Source organism: Podarcis melisellensis, assembly GCF_964234715.1.
Source record: "Podarcis melisellensis genome assembly, chromosome: 3".
Lineage (NCBI taxonomy): Eukaryota > Metazoa > Chordata > Lepidosauria > Squamata > Lacertidae > Podarcis > Podarcis melisellensis.
In genome coordinates, this window is record NC_138530.1 from 83,009,742 (window position 1) to 83,031,830 (window position 22,089).

The 22,089-nt window shown below is 38.4% G+C and overlaps 1 protein-coding gene across 2 annotated transcripts in view; it reads right to left on the minus strand.

Moving 5' to 3' along the window:
- Positions 1-3,894: 3,894 nt before the first annotated feature.
- The window catches only part of SENP6 (SUMO specific peptidase 6), a 46,529-nt gene continuing 28,334 nt past the window's right edge, over positions 3,895-22,089 (minus strand). For both annotated transcript variants that reach the window (XM_081904859.1, XM_081904858.1), the window contains 13 exons: positions 21,052-21,085; positions 19,788-19,973; positions 18,473-18,699; positions 17,729-17,832; positions 17,534-17,650; positions 17,170-17,292; positions 16,249-16,341; positions 14,491-14,921; positions 12,289-12,392; positions 10,411-10,499; positions 8,567-8,635; positions 8,323-8,473; positions 3,895-6,202 (listed from right to left, as the gene is read on the minus strand). In XM_081904859.1, the coding sequence (XP_081760985.1) occupies positions 5,993-6,202; positions 8,323-8,473; positions 8,567-8,635; positions 10,411-10,499; positions 12,289-12,392; positions 14,491-14,921; positions 16,249-16,341; positions 17,170-17,292; positions 17,534-17,650; positions 17,729-17,832; positions 18,473-18,699; positions 19,788-19,973; positions 21,052-21,085 (1,938 nt within the window). In that variant the 3' untranslated portion in view covers positions 3,895-5,992. The remainder of the gene's footprint in view (positions 6,203-8,322; positions 8,474-8,566; positions 8,636-10,410; positions 10,500-12,288; positions 12,393-14,490; positions 14,922-16,248; positions 16,342-17,169; positions 17,293-17,533; positions 17,651-17,728; positions 17,833-18,472; positions 18,700-19,787; positions 19,974-21,051; positions 21,086-22,089) is intronic.

Below are 22,089 nucleotides of genomic sequence, written 5' to 3' on the forward strand. Positions count from 1 at the left end.
GGGAACTTTACAGGACATAGATGGTCTTTGGTTATTTTTATTTTCCCTTGTGTCAATTGTGTATAAATTTACAATACTGAAGGGTTCCTAGAGCAGTTATCATCCAAAAGCTACCAATGACCCAAAAGCCAATGGTTTCACTAACAGAGCAAGCAAACAGCAATAATTTTTAAAATTTTAACAGGCAAGGTACCACAGCTACAACCTCACTCCCCAAATTAACCCTTCATACCACAGTATCTTCATCCTTCAGGATGGCACTTAACTATTAACGTCACAAAAATCATAGTAAAACTGCTGTAGCAAGCAAAATATATAAACTGTGGCAGGCAGAAGAGAAAATCACATCTATTTCCCACCACTGCCCCCCCTTTTTTGTCCAACTCTGCCTGGGCCAAAATTATATCGTATTATCATACAGTAGGGGTGGGGAATCCCATGGATTTGGAGGTTTGGTAATTATTCAGGTTGCCATAGGTGTGGAGAGAGAATTTAAGTCTTTATTAATGTGCTGGAGTCCTGAATAAAATTCCTCCCCGAAAGCTGCTAATTGGCATCAGGATTTCCTCACAATGCACAGAGCAACAGAGGAGGAATCTTATTCAGGGCTGTAGCACTCAAATAAAGGGTTAACACTCACACACTTGCTGAAACTTGGGTTATGATGAGCCGTCCTCCCTGCACAGTTGATGCTATTAGCATTTGCTTAAAATTTGCCTGTTAAATGCTATGATGCATTTAATGTCATGTGTGCTCTGGTGCTCTTCTCTGCTGCATAGTTCATGAGCAGGCTTCACCACTATGAGTATTTTATGTTACGAAGTGGTATGTAGAGCATCTATGGAATTTAAAAGAGTTGTTTTAAATTTGCTCTATAGTGTTTTGTTTTGTTTTAAGGGCTCAAGCAGGATGCATAAGAGGAAATAGTTTGCTGCAGCGTAATGTATTTTAATGTATATAAATCGCTCAGTTCCATTCTTTTTTTAAGGCCAGAACTGCTGCCGCCCCAGGAACCATCTTGTGTGACAAACCTGTGGTATGCTTGGGGTTATTCCAGTTGTAGCAATGTCCTACAAATATATGCTTCTCCATATACATTTTGGAAGCAGGCCAGGAATGGGTTTTCCCACTAGAAGTACAATTATTGGCAGGCACTAACATGAGAGTGCTGTTAAATTGCAACTCATGTTGCACTTCAAAAGGAAGGACAGGGTCAATCCCACTTATAGTGGTGGACTGTGCTAATATGGCACCCTGAACAAGGGCACACTTTGGTACCCACTAAATATTTATGTGCTCTTGTGTGTAGAACCCTGCAAGGGAATTCTTGAAGTTTACATGATCCAATTGCCCCTTTTTAATACAGTCAAACCTCAGTTCTTGAACGGCTCAGTTTTTGAACGTTTTGGCTTCCCAACGCCAAAAACCCAGAAGTAACTGCATCGGCTTTCGAACGATTTTTGAAAGCCGAATGTTCTACGTGGCTTCTGTTTTGAGTTTTCCTATTGTACTGAGGCTTCCGCTTTCCGTTTTCAGTTGTTGAACGTTTCAGAAGTTGAACGGCCAAGTTCAACAACCAAGATTTGACTGTATAGGAAAAGCTGTAGTCCTAAGTTCCTTTCAAGAATTTGAAGAAAGGACTCAACACTACTTCTTTTTATAAAGTTTGTATTTAGGAAACAAACAAAACTCAAAAAAGGCAAGATGCGCTCCAACCAGATTGGTTAAATTTTTGGACAAAGTACACAATAGTCTGCATTCAACTAATCTTTACTCAGAGTAGACCCACTTAAATTAATGAAACAAGTTGGTTGTAGCCATTCATTTCAATGACTCTATTCTGAGCAAAAGTTCATGTTTCTGCTTTTTTTTAAAAAAAAAGAAAAAACGTAGTATGCTTTCTTCTGACCAGCTTTGGTTTTAATGCTATAAAGGAAAATCTTTGTAGTGCTTTACAAGGAAAGGTGAGAATGAGTAATCTGATGCATTATTTATAGACTTGAGTACATTCTACCCAAATACTCCAATGAAAAAGGAAATGCTGCCTTGGTTTACTGGCCCACAAGAATGTCTGGTTTCTGTAAAAGTTCTCTAATGTTACAAGGGAAGGAACAGATCAAACTAAAGGGCAAAAATGAACAAGAAAATTAGAAATAAAATTTAAGTAGTGAAATGCATGCTAGTTGTACATACTCCACCAACTCAAATGATTTCAAAGGTGAATATACTCACTTTTAACTCTTCGACCTAATACTTGGGACTACCAATTCTAACACAAATTGCCAGGGTTGGTTTCTTACGACAAAATGAAATCTAGCAGTATTCAGAAAGGCTTCCTAGAATGAGGAAATTTTCCTAGCCAGAATTCTATATACACTGGCACTGTAGTAAGTTCAAGTAAAAGTGTTGGGACTTGCCTCCAAGCAAGATGTGTTTAGATCAGCGGTTCCCAAACTTTGTTGTTTATCTCTGGACCACTTGGAAATTGCTATAGATCTTGGTGGTTTTGCTGCCTGTTTAGCAATTGTAAAGCACTGTACTTATGGTTCACCATACTGGGGGGGGGGGGGAGTGACAAGTATGACACCGCTGGGATCTATCCTGGCCCCAGTGTTGCTCAACATCTTTATAAATGACTTAGATGAAGGAACGGAGGGGCTGCTCATCAAGTTTGCAGATGACACCAAACTGGAATGGGTAGCTTGTACTGCAGAAGACAGAATCAGGATTCAAGAGAAGAGTAACACATTGGAGAACTGGGTCAAAACAAGCAAAATGAATGCCTTAGTCATACCCCACCTGGAGTACTGTGTCCAGTTCCGGGCACTACAATTAAAGGAGGATATTGAGAAGCTGGGATGTGTGCAGAGGAGGGCAAGCATGAGAAAGGGCCTGGAAACCAAGCCTTAAGAGGGATGGTTGAGAAAGTAACAACAATACTACATTCTCCATTTGCAAAACCAAACCAACAGGGAACATCTACTGAAAACAAGAGGAAAATATTAAAGCATACAATGCTTGGGAGAATTTTTAGAGGTCATGAAAGCTGGTGCATAAAGTTTCTCAAACAAGTGTCTTCCCACTCCCGCCCCCACACTTTTCCTATCATTTTATAAAAACCTGCTTTGAGCACCATCTCACATTTTAAAAGGGGTGTCTGAAATGTTTCTTCAGCTAAACTTGTCACGGAGCCTTTGGGAAAGAAAGATACAAACATCTAAATAAAAAGGAAAGTCCTGTTACACTAGATTAACGGGACCTCATTTTAGAATATTCCCCAAACGTTCTGCACTCTTTAAGTGTAAGCAGGCAATTCTCTCAGCAAGAAAAATAAAGAATGCCACAAGGGAATATTAAATGTCACCTCTCCTTCTGCCTCTAGCAAATGTTTACCAGCACATCATACATTTTTCATGCTAAGTAACCTAAAACTTTTATAAGAATTCCTAACAGTTATTCTATCCAACATGAAAACCAATACAAGAGAGACATCTAATTAGTAAGCTATTTGATAGCTTTATCTGAAGAACTCATTCATGCTGCTTTTAACGAATACAGGTCATACTGTCTTAAAGGCATTATTATGCAGGCAAGAATGTATTTTTATAAACACACCCACTAAGAGTACACCTCTGTGTATGTCTACTCAGAAGAAAGCTTCATTGACTTCAATGGAACTTATTCCCAGGCCAGTGTGTTCTGGACTGCAGCCTCTATTGGTGCATTCCCTCCTTTGGTTTCTCTGTATAGGATTTCAGCTCGACTTTTATACTTGAACTCAGGTGCTGATTAATGTCAGAGGAGCATGTGCTGTTGTTTTTCAATACACTGTAGAAACAAATCAGGATTAAAGCTTAGGCAACATGCAGCATAAATTACCCAAGGTCTTCAAACTTGTTTTTGACCATTTTATTAAAAAAATAAATTTCCTATATCAACATGTGTATCAGGTTGCTGCATGACTGATCCATTACCATAATATTAAGAGAAACATTGCATTCTTCACATCTTGAAAAGGAATACAAGCTCCAGGACATTCTGAAAAACAGAACCATGTAATCAGAACTAAAGTATACCACAACCTGTTTGTTTTTGTTTTTTTAAAAAATCATTTCAACAAAAAACCTTGCCCAGGTTGGTATGCATTTTGCTAAGTCTACTCTTCTAATATAACTTGTTCAAGAAGTACTATTATTATTATTTTGCCACACCAACAAATGTTTACATTTGTTGTCAATCCTTTTTAGGTTTTACTCTAGCTAGCTTTCTAAAAAATGACTAGTAATTCTCAATTTTGAGGCATAAATGCTGGATCATTAGTGCCACTTGTGCGCTTTTATATCTAATGCCAAGAGTTGTTTCTTCAGTCACAAGTTATCCCTATGAATTTCTTGAGTGTAACACTGACAATGCCATGAGGGTTCTACAGCTGGTCTGACCACGGCAAATATTGGGAAGGTATGGAAAACCTAAGGCTGCAATCCTAAAGCTGGGCTCCTTAAATTGAAGCCAATTAGACAGAAGCAATTTTGTGTGCTGCACTACAGCTCCAAACAGTACTGCACTTGGTCTTCCTCTTTGGACAAAGTAATATCAGAACTAGCTGCGCGTAAAAACAAAAGCAAAAAGGTGTACTGAGCGGGTGACACTGCTGTAAAAATCAAGAACCGACGCAAAAGTAAAAAATCCTGTGTATACAGGTTAAAAGGACATACAGAGTCATGATGGTCTAAAACTCAGCATATTCCAACGGTATATTTCCTCCCATTCAAAGTCTCTTTTGGACAAAAGCATTGTTACACCAAAACGTATCTGCAAAGGAGTTTCTGTTCCCCAGTTTTCAATATCAATACCTTGTGAATATTTAAGGAGTTATGGAAGAGACTTGATTTCTTTTGGACTTTTTAGAAAAGCTGGCATCATAAGGCTGTACTTCTTGAAACGTAATTTAAAAATCAAATTACATCGTGGAAATATGCCAACAAGTTGTCTCAGTATTGGAAGATAACTCTACTTAAAATTGAGGGGGGAAGGAAGCAAGCAAGCAATGACATCTAGCAATATTTTGGTTTTCTGGACAATACAAAAAAATAGTACTCGTACATTTAAGAAATGTTCCATCAGATAGATAAAGCACATATGAATGCACATTCAGAATTCTGACACAGAAAATGTAATGTGGACAATTTGCTGCTATTTCCAAGCACACTTACAAAAAATACAATTTTATAATGAAAGAATTGTCAAAATACAGTTGAACAACGATCGGGAGCCACGCCCCCAAAAAGGATTCAACAGTATTACTTAAGCTCTGTTTCAGACTGTATTAAATACTGCTTGAGTAAACTTGTGGTCATAAAGCAGCATTATTCCAAGCACTTGTGAAGTTCCTTCTTTCATTATCTGAAGTGTCCTTTACTAAAGATTACACTGCCTGGCACTCGGATTCAAAGTGCAAACTCCTCACCATGGAAACACAATGCATTTAGACACATTCTTATATTGTTGTACATAGCTGAAGCAGACAGATCTTGTATATGGCAACTGTAAATCAAAGTATGGGTTTGATCACCTTGCTACATAGGTATTCCCCATGCATTACAGAAGTCTTACTGGGAAATGTTCAATGACAACTTTACTTAAACACAGAAAGAGTTAACCAATTCATCCTATAAATATCTTCTTTATTTGCTTTGTGTCTAGAAGTTTCTATTAAGTTCTATTAACAGAAATACATAACAAAAGGTCTTCTATGTAGTGAAAAACTTAATTACAAATATTGAAAAAGGTTGGACTAATTAACATATATACAGATTTGTCTAGTTAATATATTGAGGGGAATCTGTTTAATTAATGACATACATTTATAAGCATCAACAGTAAGTTTCAGTTGATAGTACTCCAAGTCCTTAGTTTGGGCAATGAGGATATGGTAAATTTCAAGATTGTGTTGTTTTTTTAAAATGTAGCCATAACATGCAACAGAAAATATTCAGTCTGAACAGCTGCTGATCAATTGTTCTATGCCTTCCTGAAAAGATTTCTCTGCCAAATTAGTGTCCTTCTGTCCCTTCTTTTCTTTGTTCTGCTGTTCCTGTAGATTCAGGATTATGTTTCGTATTTCTTCCCGTTTTGTTTTCATTCTTGGGCGAGGAAACCAGTCTGTTAAATTCATTGGTAGTTCAAAACTTAGAATAGGAGTCTAGTAGAGACAAAAGAAGCAGGTTTATAGCAACAGGGCCTATAATGTATGACTTTTATATGACGTATTCAAAAATTAAGAATATCAGAAAATGCCAGATTTGTTGCATTTCTGCCCTTCCTCCAGTTTCCTCTTAAAAGAGCATACACATAGTACAACATACTTCTAAAGAAAACAATCATACAGAAATTCTCAACAAAACAATAAAAACTATATTTATTTCTGCTTGCTGAAATGTACAAGGTCTTCATGAGCGGACTGCATAAACTAGCTTAGCTAAACTAGCTTTGATTACATTGAAACATTGGTTACTATATTTGGTTCTATTCAGCTACTTTCTTAAGGTCCCATCTGCACAATACATTTAAAGCAGTGTCATAACACTTTAAACTGTCAAAGCTTCCCCCATGGAGTTCTGGGAACTGTAGCCTGTCACAGCTGAGAATTGTTAGGAGGACCCCAATACCCCTCATAGATCTACAATTCTCAGAGTGGCTTAACAGTCAATCTGTCTTCTCAAGAACTGTAGCTCTATGAGTGGAATTATGGGTCTCTTAACAACTCTCAGCACCCATAACAAAATGCAATTCCCAGAATTCTTTGGAAGAAGCCGTGACTGTTTAAAGTGGCACGATACTGCTTTAAGTGAATAGTGAGGATGGGGCCAGGATAAAGCTGTGACAATGTTCTGTAGACCCGGGGCATTAGGCTAGAATGCTGGCTTAATAAGGGAAGCAGGAAGGTTGTCTTGCTCACACCTTACAGATTAATCTATCGTTAGAAGCAGTTTATAGTCTTCTACCAGAATGCCCTAGATAACTTTTGCACAGGCTCACACAATACGGCAAAAGGGAGTGAGGTGTGTGTTTTTTTGGTCACAAGTGGAGCACAGGTTTGCTTATCTGCCATTGTTGTAGTGCTCATGTTGGATCACCACCTGCAAAGAATTGTACAGCTCCAACACTCAGCACAATACAACATGCATTGGAAAGGGTTCCTACTGACACCTCACTACACAATTTAAATGTGTACTTAATCCATTTGCATCTATAAACTAGTTCAAGGCACACTGGGGAACTAGAGGCCCCACAGCATTTTAAAGCTACTTTACATTTAATATGTGTATGTTTATATAACTTATAGAACATTAAATGTGTGCATGTTTATATAAGCTATAGAACAAAACAAAACAAAGTATCAACAGAAGCATTAATCCTAGGATTCAGCCATTCTCATTATTCTATGTTGTGGAGCAAGTTACACTCTTGCTCATTCTTCTTAATTTAACCTATAATAGGTGCTGCCGCCAGCTAGTCATCCTGACACAGCAGCCCACTGAGAATGTGGCAAAGATAGGCAGAAGTTGCCTTATCAAATCCAAAGCAATCATAACATTGGGAACTAACTGGTCTTTTACAAATGCTGTACTGCAGCTTGTTAACTACCTCTAATCATTGTAAAATAAAAGCCATGGAGGTAGAAAAATGTGGAGACAGGGCCAAGAGGTGCATACAAGCACTGCTTCCAATGTCCCTGGGTACATGAGCTTCCGTTCAGATGTCTGAAAAAAGTGATTAGCTCTGCATAAAATGCCATATTCCACAAAGAAAGCAAGATAGCGTGACACTGAATTCCACTATTTTTGGCTATTATGAACATTTCGCCTGCCCGAGCTTGCCAGATTGAATGATCCCTCCCCCCTCCCCCACTGTGGGGGTAGCAGGGAGCACATGGGGGAAGAGAGTACAGTCATACCTAGGATCCCAAACGCCTTGCGACTTGAACGTTTTGTCTCCCGAACACCACAAAAGTGAGTGTTCCGGTTTGCGAATGTTTTTTTTTGGAAGCTGAATGTCCGACGCAGCTTCTTATTGACTGCAGGAAGCTCCTGCAGTCAATCGGAAGCCACTCCTTGGTTTTCTATCCTTTTTGGAAGTGAAACGGACTTCTGGGACGGATTCTGTTCAAGAACCACAGTATGACTGTATAGAAAGCCCAGCTGCATGGAGTTCATTAGGTGACTCCCATCCACCGGCTCTAGAAATGTGCATGGTGGCTAAATTAAGCTTGATAATTTCAATGTCCCTAAAATTTTAAACTAAAAATACCAGTAATCTCACCTCAAAAAAGCTCTCCACATACTGTAGCACATAAACTCCACAATCACTAAAGTTGTTCTGCTGTGGCACTTTAGGGTTTGAGCCTTTCATAACATCTTTGGAGAAACTCCTTTTAGTGCCTTTCCTGACTTCCCATTCCACCTCCAAGTATCTGCAATATAAAATCAAGAGGATGAGAAAAAAGCTTTTATGGGATGTTCCAGGATTGACTGAAAAGGTTTTGCTTGAGAGGTCAACTACTTACTCCCGTAGTGTTCTAACGACGTTTGATCGGGAAGGCCCTCGCAATGAATCCATGAGCAGAATGCAAGGCCTACAAGAAAGCAAATTGTTTTGGTCTCATTAGAATTTTGCATATGCCACAGTGTTAAAACAAGGAAATGATATTATTTGATGAAGGTTCATATAGCTCTCACAGGTATGTGTAAAAAGAAAGAAGTAGATTTCTTTCATGATCCATACACAGTAGAAGTGTCTTTTTTCTTCTTCACATCTGTGCACCGAGGAAGAAGTCACAGTTTTTGCTTCACTCCACCTAAAAGCTATACTGCATTTTGCTTTCATTTCATTGTAAATGCTACATGAATGTAAAGTAAATTACAATGAGATTTAAGACAAGACTAAACACAAATAATTTGAGCAGCCATTTACATGTATTATTTCATTACAATATAAGACTAGATCAGGAACAGGGAGGGAGCTTGCTGCCCTCAGGATGTTGCTGAATGAAAACTCCATTCTTCTCTGACTATTGGTCATATTGGCCATCCCACTGAGTGATGGAGTCCAAAAACCTCTGAAGGACCACAGGTTCCTTAATCCCTTGTCTAGACAAGACCCAGAACTACACTCGAAAGATCAGAACTTTACTTCATTTTCCCTCTAACCTGTATATCTCAAAGCAAGTGGATTTAGATTTGCATAAATATGCCTACATTTTTAATCACCTACTATTATTGCAAAGAGAAAAGTTTATGTCCAACTCTTTATATTCTTATAAGGCAGATGGAAGTTGAGGTTTTGAAAGAGTGCTGAAGGTAATATAATTACTTCATGATGGAGAGGAAATAATAAGTCGGTCACAGCTCAACTGTAGAGCCACAATGCTAAATAATCTACCTAATTCTTAAAGCTGGAAGGTAATTAACAACTATACAACAAATGTAGCCCCGGTGTGTGTACAAGGATAGCTATCCAGCAGCAATTCCAAGGGTCAGATCCTGCATTAGTATAGCAATTATATTCCCCAAGCACTTCACTGGTAGGACTTTTCAAGCATAGAAAAGAATTATGTACAGTTATATTTACCCATATCAGTTACTCTATTTTTGGCCCATTAAACATTTAAGAGGAACAACATATTAAGAACAGCTTACACATAAGGTGCAAAACTGAAAAAAAATCAAGTGACTAATAATAATAATAATAATAATAATAATAATAATAATAATAATAATAAATTTCTATTGAAAAAGCAAATTTAAGGAACTGGTTAGCAACATAAGGAGCCATAGCCTAAAATATGTGGATATTAAAGTAGTTGTGCCCTTTTTGCTAAGCAAAGCTGATATCTGAAGTAGTATTACATCGACCGTTAAGCCTTTGGATTCGAGCTGGATAGAAAGATACTTGAGCCACCATCTGCTTGAGACAATCCATGCCAGGCTGTGGCACAGAGTCACAGTAGCTCTGAATGCGATATTCTAAAAGCTTAAAACATTAACACGTTTCTCTCTGGTGGAGCAGGCAGACTGTTAAGAATACTTCACTGGTGATGCAGATACTTACAGCAAACATAAGTCATAATAACGTTACAATGTATATTAATTCTTTTGTAAACCCAGATTTGACAAATGAAGAAAAAGAGGTTGAGTAAGCTAAATTCTGAAAGAATGAAAAAGCAGAGATTTTATACAAGCTTATTTACAATGTTCAAATCCTGCCTGACCAGAGCAGGATTTTTTTTTTAAAAAAAATTGAGCTCTAAATTTGGAAATGACAGAACAGGGGAACAAAAAGAACACTGGATTAAGAAGACACATTGTGATTATTAATGGAAAGCCATAAATGTGTCACTTCAAAACTTACTGTTTACATATAGTTGGCTTCAGATGCCATTGTCCCAATTCTGAATTACAATGATCATCCGCAAGACCATCATCATCACTGCTGTTGTCCTAAAATAGAAAATATGTATTTGTAAGATTCTATCTTAAGAAACCTAGGAGAAGCTAGAATTACATATACAGCAAGGTGGCATGATCCATGTGGTTATAGGACTCAGGCAAAATGCTAGCTCCCTCCCCTACTCATGCCCTTTATGTTACAGGCCTTGAGGCTGGTGCACATTGGGATTGGTTGGGCAAAGGCAGTAGGTGAAGCTGGGACCAATGACAGAGAGAGAAAGAGCCAATGAACTTTTCTTCTTTAAGTAACCGAGTTTGGCGGGAGTGGAGAAAAAGAATTTAAACTTTTTGTGCAGCAAAGACCGCAACCTGTATTTGAACTACTCCTTGTAATAAAATCAGGAAGCAATTATTCTGTTCCAGGAGAAACATTATCTAGAAATTAGAACTTAGAAACCAAATGAACCTATCAGTACAGAAAACCCCCACATCATATAATGATGGGAGGAAAATCATCACACACAAATAATATGGTTTCCATTTCTGCAGTAATCTCTGCAGCCTGCAATGCAATGTAATGGGCTATATACATTTCTGCCTTTATGCAGGTAAGTGTGATACTTCAAAGTTTTGAAGTTCCACCTTTATGCTATGCTTAGATATTTCACTGTGAATATTTTCTTGGAGGACAACAAATGACCCTTCACCCTTCTGAAAAACTGACCTGTTTACCAAGGCAGGTGCAATCCAAGTACGACTGCAAATATATGAATTATATATGACTATATAATTCAAGCTGCCCAGAACACAGAAACTACACTCAGTAGATTGCCTCTAGCTCTTGAATAAAGGCAGGAGAACTAGCCAAAAGAAAACCTACAGGAAAGGCTAGAAATAACCCAGACAAAGATTACAAAGTATTTTAAGAATATAAAAGCAAGATAAATGGTTATGTTTAGAAATTTCTAGGTGGAGGACTATAAAGCCAAGCCATCTTCCCATTCAGAATCTAAGTATCACAGGATGAGAGTATTTCAAGTGTACCACAAGGACTATGAGGATAGAACTTCTTTCTTGGCTATTTTTATTTCCTGAACAGCTGTGAAAATGCTTTTCAAAAAGATTCTGAAGTCCCTCTAGGTAGAAATTACTGACCTGCATCCAGTCTCACTATGCCTCACATATACAGCTGATGAAAGGAAAAACAACTCATTGGATGAAGGAACAGGACAGCCTGTAAGTATTAGTCTGTATAGTCTTTGAAATTGCAAACCACACTACTAACTCTTCAAATAAAGACTGCCATTTAATATATAACTGGACTGATATCCTTGAATAACAGAAGAGGAAAAAAGGGAAAAGCAACATTCCCTTGGTGCATGTAATGTGGAACAAGTTCCACATTAAAGTGAAACTTTAACACAGTCCGAAATTTTGTTTAACAAAGAAGCACTTTCTGCTCAATTTTTGATGATTACAATGATGGATAAAGCTCGCCTTCTAGTGGCTGGAGTTGGGAACATAACCATGGAAAGTGCTCCAGAGAAGTACTGGAGAAATGCTATGCTGTATGAAATAGATATACAGTGGTACCTCGGGTTAATTACTTAATTCGTTCCGGAGGTCCGTTCTTAACCTGAAACTGTTCTTAACCTGAAGCACCACTTTAGCTAATGGGGCCTCCTGCTGCCACAGCAGCACGATTTCTGTTCTCACCCTGAAGCAAAGTTCTTAACCTGAAGCACTATTTCTGGGTTAGCGGAGTCTGTAACCTGAAGTGTATGTAACCTGAAGCGTATGTAACCCGAGGTACCACTGTAATGCTGTTTAGACTTTTTACCTGGTTATCTTGATCTTCTGAAAAATCTATTAGTTCATCTTCATTGAGTTTAGTGCTGTCAGTTGAATCTTCACTGTAGTTTAGTCTAATTTTCTGTAAACCATCTGCATTAACCACAACGATTAGTAAAAAAAATGAAAACAGAATTGCCACAGACATATACATTATATACATTACCTTCTGGACAGGAAAAGTAAACCACAAAGTGGAATAAATGTTTTTTTGTCAGCATCATACATGAGAACAAATGTCTAACTGAAATCTATACTTCCAACAGTGCAATCCTATCCATGCCTATTCAATAATAAGTCCCATTGAGTTCAACGGGATTTACAGGCAAGTGGGTTCAAGACTTTGGGCTCAGCTATCAACCTAAAAACACTCAGCTAAATTACATCTCACAGCAGTGCTGAGACATAGCTTACTGTACGGACTGGGAAGCAATATAGCACACACAGCAACATAGCAGCAGGATGTCAGCTCGTGAAACAATTTTTTCTGTTGTGTGTTCAACATAACATTAAGCCAAACCGCATTCCCAGAGAGGAGATTGCAGCCACTTTGCTCCTTCCCTGGTCCTGCTATTGTGACCTAAATTGTGGTTTAGCTTAGTGCATTGCCAGAACCTGGGCTTGTAATTTGTCTTGCTCCAGACAGAGCAGGAATTGCAGCCAAAGTTTGTTCTTGGAGCTCAGGTTGAAATGACACCCTAAGCCAAACAGTGGCTTAGCTAGCAACAGGACTAGAGGAGGTAGGTAGGTAAACAGTCACAATCTTCCCACTCGCATTGAGTCCACCCATTCGAAGTGAGCCAGTTTGGCTATTATGAATTAGGCAGATGAACACTTTCTATACAAGAACTGCTTAAACGGACAAATCAAATGGTTTGCTTGATCAGAACTAAGTAGGCAGTTTTACTCTTCGCCAGTTGTGAAATGATATATTTTTGTTTAGTGTGATTTGCAATGTGCATAAGTAGGAAAAAACACACATCAAACTTTGAGCTCGGACCTTCTGTTCTCTCCCTTCCTCCCTTGTGGCCAGTAGGATTTCAGAAGTTGTAGCTTTTACTTTCAGTTTATCCACATCAGCCCAAGGCTCACTGCAGCTTGTGAATGCTGCACTAAAACAGTGTTTATTGAAATGTGTGAACAGGACCACATATTTCACTATGTAAAATATGTTGTAAAAATGGTGTCGGGGGTGTGTGTTGCCAAATCAGCAAGATGTCAGGGAAAATCTGGACGTGTGGCAGCGCAATAAAAAAAGCTGTGGAAACAGCTCAAAAAGCTTAGGTTTACCCAACAATGTTGGGGTCATCCTAAAAAAAAATCTATCTTGAAATATGGCAACCCTAAACAAGCTGATCACTTGACTCTAGCTATACAGGGTGAGTCCTTTAAAAGAGGCCCCATGGGTAGTATGACATCTTCCTCATACATTTACCTCAGCAACGAATTACTTCAACAAAGTACTGAATGCTGCATATTTTTAGAAACCAGTAAAGCTTAGTATCTTAAGGAGGTATCACTGATTGCATTTCTGATTTTGAAAATTGGGGTCTTTGAATTCCACATCTGAATCTCCAGAAGGAGCAAAACAGTGATGATCTGAAGAAAATCTAAATTTGAAATCTATAACAAAATTTATATTAGCTTTTCTGCGGCTCTAACTAAAGAAAATATAAATTTTAGTTTTTAGTTTTCCAAGCCAAGATTCACCAACCACTGCACATTTACCGTGGATCAGCTGAAATTCTTACATTGGTGTTTTTGCAACACTGAAATGTTACCATTTGATGCACAGCTGGAGGAAAATGTGTAGAACAAATCTTATTAGTGGCTGGCTGATTCTAAAGAAACGGGATTCTTAATGTGAATCTAGAAAGTGGTCTTATAGTGAGCATATACTTGGCTTATCTAGCACAGTATTGTTTACTGCCACTGGCAGCTATTTGCCAATGCTCAGAAGAGGGTATTCCCACCAGCAATCCCTGATATGCTTTGTTTACAAGATATGCTCCATATTGAACTCCCACTTAGTTTTAGCAGTGCTACAGTCTCAACACTCCCCCACTCCCCCCCATCATTCACTGGGATTTTTTTTAGCAGTTTAATTATTTAAAGGAAAAAAATATGTTATATTAGCAGTCATAAGGTATCAAATTCCAAATATCAAACATATATAGCCAAAAGTACATACCCGTAGCCTGGATGTGAATTTTATCTTCGTTTTGCATGCCATTTGCCTCTGAAATCCTATGGTCATGTTTATGAAACACAGATTCCACAGTTCTCAGTCCTTCTGGGGTGCTGTTTAACTGATTTAGTTTTTTTAAGCCACTTTTCACAGAAGGGGTTCTTTTGCAATACTGTGATTCAGTCTCCCCGGCTTCTATGCTTGTGTCAGTTAATGCTGCAATATTTTTCTTGTTCAGCACCTTCTTTGTAAAAGATGAAGAGGAGTGATGTAATGTATTCAATTCACTAGGTACAGGAGAAGAAGTGCTTCTTTCTTGATCCAAAGAGGAAGATTTAACCTGCATAGATACGTTTTCGTGGTAGTATGGATTGGTCTCATATATTGCATTTTCTAAACCAGGGAAACAGATGACAGCCAAAAACCAATGGGCCCTGAAAAAGAACCAAAAACAAAACTAAGAATTGACTCAACAGCTATCATCATATATATGTATTACTCATTTAGTATAGATCAAATAACTCCGAAATTATTTGTTCGTTATTTACATTCTTATCATAGACATCTGTTTCACGCATTCAGATATGTAAACAGTGTGGTCACATTTAGAGAACAAGGCACAATAATTGTATGTATAAACTGTAAAGGGAAACTTAAAAATTGCCTCCTCCTGGAAACTTCTGGTAAATTGCACTATGTTTTAAACCAGAATCCCTGACCAAGCACAATGCAAAGCCAGGATTCAGTAAAAAGGGAAACCAAATGTTGCTGAAGTACAGTGCAATCACATCTTACGTGTTCCATTTCAAAGCTTATGTGTATAGGCAAAAAACACATATACTCAAACCCTTAGAACTGAACCCCCAACTGAACTTCCTAGGGCTTTTGGAGCTGGTACATTGGCTCTTATGAGATCTTGCAGGGCCATCCAAGTTCCCACGAAATCTCACAGGTGCATCCCTGATCCAAGAAGAGGAGACAGCTATGCTTGGGAAGCAAGGCAGAGAGCTTAAAAAGCTTTTTTTGCACCAGGAAAACCTAGCACAAAAAAACCTTGCGGGATTTCAACCAGCTAGCCTTCAACTGCATATATTTGAAATTGCGCAAGTCAGATGTGCTAAGATGCGATTGCATTGTACTCTTCCTGTGTGGTCAGGAGGGGAATGGGGGAATCTGTGCACATGAGTGCCTGATGCTTTGCTTGGGCTCATTCAAGCTCATCCTCATAGCACTACATCATGGTTTAGCATTACGTGCAAACACAGCCAATGACCTGTGCAATCCTAGCATGTGTTTCATCATAAAAACAGTCTGTACCAAAAAGACAGCTGGTTTTGCCCATACTAGCTGCACTGCTCAGGAGCAAATGTGTCCTTCATACAAATAGAGAAGCGGCATTGTAATGCAACCACCTATTCCAATTTTCCCAGATAAGTGATTTATGCAAGGATCTCTCTGTAGACCTAGTTTCCCTATGAGGGGGGGGGGGGGGACTTGAACCAAAAGAGAATCTTCAAGGACATCAGAGAGGTGGAAGAAGAATACTCAGTTCATGGTTCTGACAGTTGAAGAGAAGTGGGGGAAAGGATAGTTGGGGAAAAGGTGTGTATATTGAGAGAGTAATAACTCAGGCCCCACAGAAGATGGGGTTACATACAGATGATATCCAGGGTTTTCTGGACAGTATGATAGTTGAGAACATGGCTCAGATAACAGACACACAGTCCCACAACCAGTCATAGCAGAACAAATTCTACTTACGCTTCATTAAGAGGAACAAAAATAAAATCTTTTTCAAAGATATCAACATGTCGTGTCCATGTTTTCACTCGTCCATGCCGTTTCTGCTGAATTCTGCGAACACATCAATATAAAACAATATAAAACACAAGGATTGATATTTAGGTGATATTTATGTATTCTCCTCTCCAACAATGAGGATTTGACTATTATCACAATCTTGTGGCACCAGCTATGTGAAGATGTTTAGGATTTCTCCTGCATCTTCAGTTGTTTGGGCAGAAATAATATTTTTAAAAAGTCAAAATGAATTGCCAAGTGGTAAATCATACAGCTTTTACTTATAAAAAGTACCATTCTGTTCTTCTACTCAACTTATAAATGAATTTGTCGCATATTAATCTGGGACGCGGGTGGCGCTGTGGGTAAAACCTCAGCGCCTAGGGCTTGCCGATCGCATGGTCAGCGGTTCGAATCCCCACAACAGGGTGAGCTCCCGTCGTTCGGTCCCAGCTCCTGCCAACCTAGCAGTTCGAAAGCACCCCTAAGTGCAAGTAGATAAATAGGTACCGCTTTATAGCGGGAAGGTAAACTGGCCACGTGACCCGGAAGTGTCTCCGGACAGCACTGGCCCCCGGCCTCTTAAGTGAGATGGGCGCACAACTCTAGAGTCGGACACGATTGGCCCATACGGGCAGGGGTACCTTTACCTAATCTGGGTCAGATGTACATGACCCTGTGGCTTGTGTGCTCCCTCCCTCTCCTTCTCTGGTGCAGCCAGAGGCATATGGGAAATTTTTATTTTCAAGCTCCTTATAACCATATTGGAAGGGGAGGGCCTTGAGTCTGAAGTTCATATTTTAAAATGCCATTGTCCCCACAGGGGATGGATGAGACATGCTGAAATTGGAATTTTATAATACATATTTTAACCAAACTTACGTAAGTTTTGAGGTTTCTTGGAGATTTCTCCTCTCCCTCTGATTAAGGCGTTTGTAAAAGAAGGAACTGAATACATGAATTCTATCAGCATCTTCTTTTTTCAATTGTTCAAGCACCAGATATCTTTATTTTGAAAAAGAGAAACAAGAACAAAATAAAACAATGCTTTCATTCTTGCCTCTAAAGACCTGTTATTCTTGAAAAGACTGCCACATGCTGGCCATTCTACGCAGACAAAAGTAGACAAATGTAAGAACTTTATAGTTTCGGCAGATATACTTTATTTAGAATTTAAGGTTTGTCCATCAACTTGCCTAAGTTAGACAGACACCACAAAAGGTTTCAATACACTCAAACAACTTACTTCAAATAGAAATCAATGATTACGTCATTTAAAAATTCTCCTTCATTTAAGCAATGAAGGTCTTCATTGGTCACAGAAATACCACCCTTTGCAGGAGGTGGGGGATAAACGATCAACCTGCAAAAAAAAAAAAGTTAAATAAATACTGAACTTGTTATTTAGGAAATAATTACAACACTCAGAAAGATCTCTTACTTTTCTATAGGACCTATAAAGACTGTATGTGGTTCAACACTTTCATCATCATCAAAAAACTGGAATTGTGTTGCATTTCGCAGCTGCATTTTGGATTCAGAGACCTTAGGGGGGGAAAAATACTTATTTACAATGCAGTACCAAAGTCATAAAATATTAAAATCCTTTCCAATTCCCAAATAGCGCAGCATGTCCCTCTTTCTATAAAACTACCTGTTGAAACCAAATAGAATATGAATTTGAACTCAGTGGGCACATAGAGATGTAATGTTCCCAGCATCTTAAAACCATGGTTTATGGTGCAGACAATGAGCACCAGGCCTGCACCCTCCTCTGTTACCCCTTCCCCTTCCCTGCTCTATGTCACCTCCAGTGCAGATTTCCTGGACTGTTTCAACCAGATTCCCCATTATGTGTGAAACAGGTAATTCAATTTTAATATCAATTTATTAACCAGGATATTAAGTTAAGATCAGAACCTGACTAAATATTCTGTTTAGTATACTGACATAAAATAGCTGAAATATCACATTGACAAAATATGTTATATGGAAAGCATATATTTTGACTTGATAACATTTCATTTTTTCAGTTTTACTATCCAAAAATATATACTCTGGCCCTCTCTTTAATAAAATTTATCTAGAACATGGAAGCAGCAGACATTGCAAAGGGCATTTCTGAACAAATGACTTCACAACTTATTTAACATTTTAATTCAATTTTGAAGAAAATGAGTAGTACATGTTTTGCTTTGCCTTCTTTATGAGCCGTGCTTCCTCTAGAAGTGTCTTCAAAGGATTTTGTAAAGGCCACAAGCCTACTATTTGCTTCTTCAAATGTAATCTTCACAAAAAAATCAGAAATGTTGTTCCTAACACCAATATCAACGATTATTTTTTCAAATATTGCATTTGCATGTGGATCAAGGCCCGTCTCAAAAATTAAAATGATGTATTGTTCTTCAGGATCTATGGAGGGGGGGGAAGAGTTAGGAGACAATGAAAGTATACATTTAAAACCATAATGCTTACATTTTCAAAATTTAAAGCTGACAATAATAATTTTATTATTTACACCCAGCCACTCTGGACAGCTTACAGCATATTAAAAATGTTTGATATCTAGGAATAACAATCGCAGCTAAGAGGTCCCTAGCTGAACCAATTAAAGAAAGTATTCTTAAGAAACCGCCATATAAATGGGGAAAAAACTAAAATTCAATGCCTCATTCTAAAGAAAAGGTTATGCTCATGAAAAAGCTAGAGTAGGGCACATTATGTCAATTGCTACTCATGCAAGTTGCTGAAGAGACTGATGGAAAGGGAAAGAAACGGACACCAAACTCAGTTCAGGCACTCCCTTTTTTACTCCACAGCTCAAGTGCTTAACTACTTTCCTATTCTCTGGAATGGTAGCAAAGATCACCCAAGTGGGGGGGGGGGAGTGGTATTAAGATAGTGACCCCATTTTTATTTTTATTTTGTAAAAAAAAGGGCAGCTTGAGCATAACAGCACCCACAGAGTTTTGTGCCGCACACAATTATCTCTGAGTAGAGAAGAGAGAGCTGTGGTTCCTAACCTATTCTGGGCCACAGATCCCTTTAAGAACCTGCCCAGGAAAAAAAGGACGTAACACATACCAGGGGTGCCAACTCCTGGGGGCCAAACCCTTTTGCCCCCCTCCACCGATATTCTTTGGGAGGGTCACTCCCAGAAATGCAGCAAAATTGCAATAAAACATTCCAAACCAGTGTGTTACTTAGAACTTCAGGAAGTTGGGAAAAGCAAAATATGCTATGTTGTCCTCAACATGATCTAGACAAAATTTTCTAAATATGCCAGACAAAAATATACAGTCTCCATTTATTAACCTAAAAGTACCACTGAATTCTGGTGCTGGCAAAATATGACTATTTTTTCCTAGTGCTATTTAATTGGAGCATTTTCAGAGAAACCAAAATAATGTTTGGTGAAATACAGCTCATCTCTAACACATATCTGTTTCAAAATATTTTAAACCACCTTAAGTTTCAATACCATACAAAGGTTCACTTACTTGCACCTTTACAGTCATACCAGACATTATCTTTTTGCCTGTTCATCTTCAGTTGGGATCTCAGGCTCTGACAGGCAGCAGGTATAGTTTGCAGGAAAACTACTGGCAACTTGCGAACACCACACCACTCACACTTTGTAAGGTCAGATGTTCTTAAAGAAATATCTCTAGTATCGTTTTCTGATTCTAGAAAGATTCAAAACATATTTTGGTCAGAGTTACTTACATTAACATTATCTGAAAAATGTAACCGTTTGTATGCATTTCAAGAAAATAAAACCTGTTAATCAAAGACAGACTACGTTTCTAACTCTGAAATTTGCAATAGGTATATTTGCGCTACTATCAAATTTACCCTCGTAGTGTGTCTCTCTGCCTGGCTTGACAGTTTTAAAACTGAAATTCATGAAGTTAATACTTAAGGTGTGATTATTATTTCCAATATCTTTTTTTTAAAAAAAAGGAACCACTGAATAGTCATACAATATTAGATATATTCCCTGCACCATCCAATTTTACTTTACAAGGGGGAAAACTGTCCCTTAAAGAGTTATGCACTATTTGCATGTGATGATATTCAATACCCATTATTTCAATGGGTCTACTATGGGTATGACAAATATTGGATCATAAGGCTAAAACAATATATTCAGCAGCAAACACAGGAGCTTGGATCTGCAACTGGGCAAGCAGAACTTCCACTCACAGAAGGAGCACATTCTGCGCTTCTGCCATTCTCTGTAGCCCACTCACACCACAACCCGTTATCATTCTGGAGTGACTTTGGGGGTACACAGAGGAATGCAGTGGAAGGGGTGAGTGTCACCAACACTTCTTTAGTTCAAATCCAAGATCCCCATCTTGTAATAATGTTTACAAGTCAGGCCATCTGTCTCAGTACTGTCTACACTGACGGGCAGCGGTTCCCCAAGTTTCAGGCAGGACTATTCCAACCCTACCGGGATATATTAGGAATTGATTCTGGAATCTTTTGCATTCAAAGCAGGTAAGTCTACCCCTGTTCTTGCCTATTATATGCAAAGCAAGGGCAGGACATGGTAAATTAGGCTTACCATATTTCAAACAGTGAAAAGGTGCTAAAGATTTATCTTCTGTGGTAAGCATATTAAATCTGAAACTCCAAATCCAAATACATATTGTTCCACCATTCTCAGTATTTAGTACAGCTGTTGTGCACACTAATAATTCCAAACCAAGCACTGCTAGCTGCCCAAATTATAACTTTGAATAGGGAAATACAAACCTTCCAGACGTATCTTGATATAGTCTAGGCAAAACTGAAAGAGAAGGTCCAAATTACTGAAGTTATACACACAGGGAGAAAATCAACATCACATTCTTCTGATTGTTCTGTCAGCACGAACTTTTCTGCTTGCCAGATAGAACAACCCAATCTTTCCCCCTCCTCCTGTGTGCAGCTCTGGGGATTTTCTTGACCCTCCAGAGCAGATCTGGGGGAGGCGTGAGGAAAAGCCCCACTGAACAAGTAGGAGTCCTTATGATGGCTTCCACTAGTGCATTGGGTTAGTTGAATCTAGGCCAACTAACCCAATGCACTAGTGGAACCTTCCCATCCTATTTTTCAAAATCAAAGCCCTAGTCACAAACCAGATTAGAAATTGCATCTCCCGATATAAAAACCCCACTTTCTAAACCCCAGCATCATTTGATTGTAAAAGAAATGCATTTTAAGAGGTATGCAGGATACAGCGAAGTAGCATCTGTGGTTGGTATACTAATTTTATAGAAGTTTAGGAATGCATGGCTTTCTAAACCTGCAGGAACTATTCCTTTTTGTGTAAACGGAACTACGTTTCATTGTGGTGGAAATGATAGCTGCTTTTCAATCTAAGTAGAACTAGATTTTTTATGGTGACACAACTACGTCTCCTGAAGCTCTACTAAGTGGTGAACATGGACCTCTAATACATTTGAGTTTGAACATTTGTAGCACACTTCTGAATCAATATGTACACGCACCCTGAATGTGCAGTACAAGTATAGGTAGAATTATCTTTAAAATGGTAGCACATGTCTACAACAGTGATGGTTACCATCTGATTTGTTGCATGCAAGTACAGATGGCACACATGCAGAAGACTCTAATAAATGGGCATGCTGTCTTTTTGACACCTGCTAAAGACTTTCTTCTTTCAAAATGCTTTCTAAACAGATTTTTATTCCAGTTGGCATCTGTATTGGAATTGTTTTTATATACGTAATTGTCTTAACAATTAAAACTTGCCATTGTCATTATCATCTTCATATATCCAATTGCATT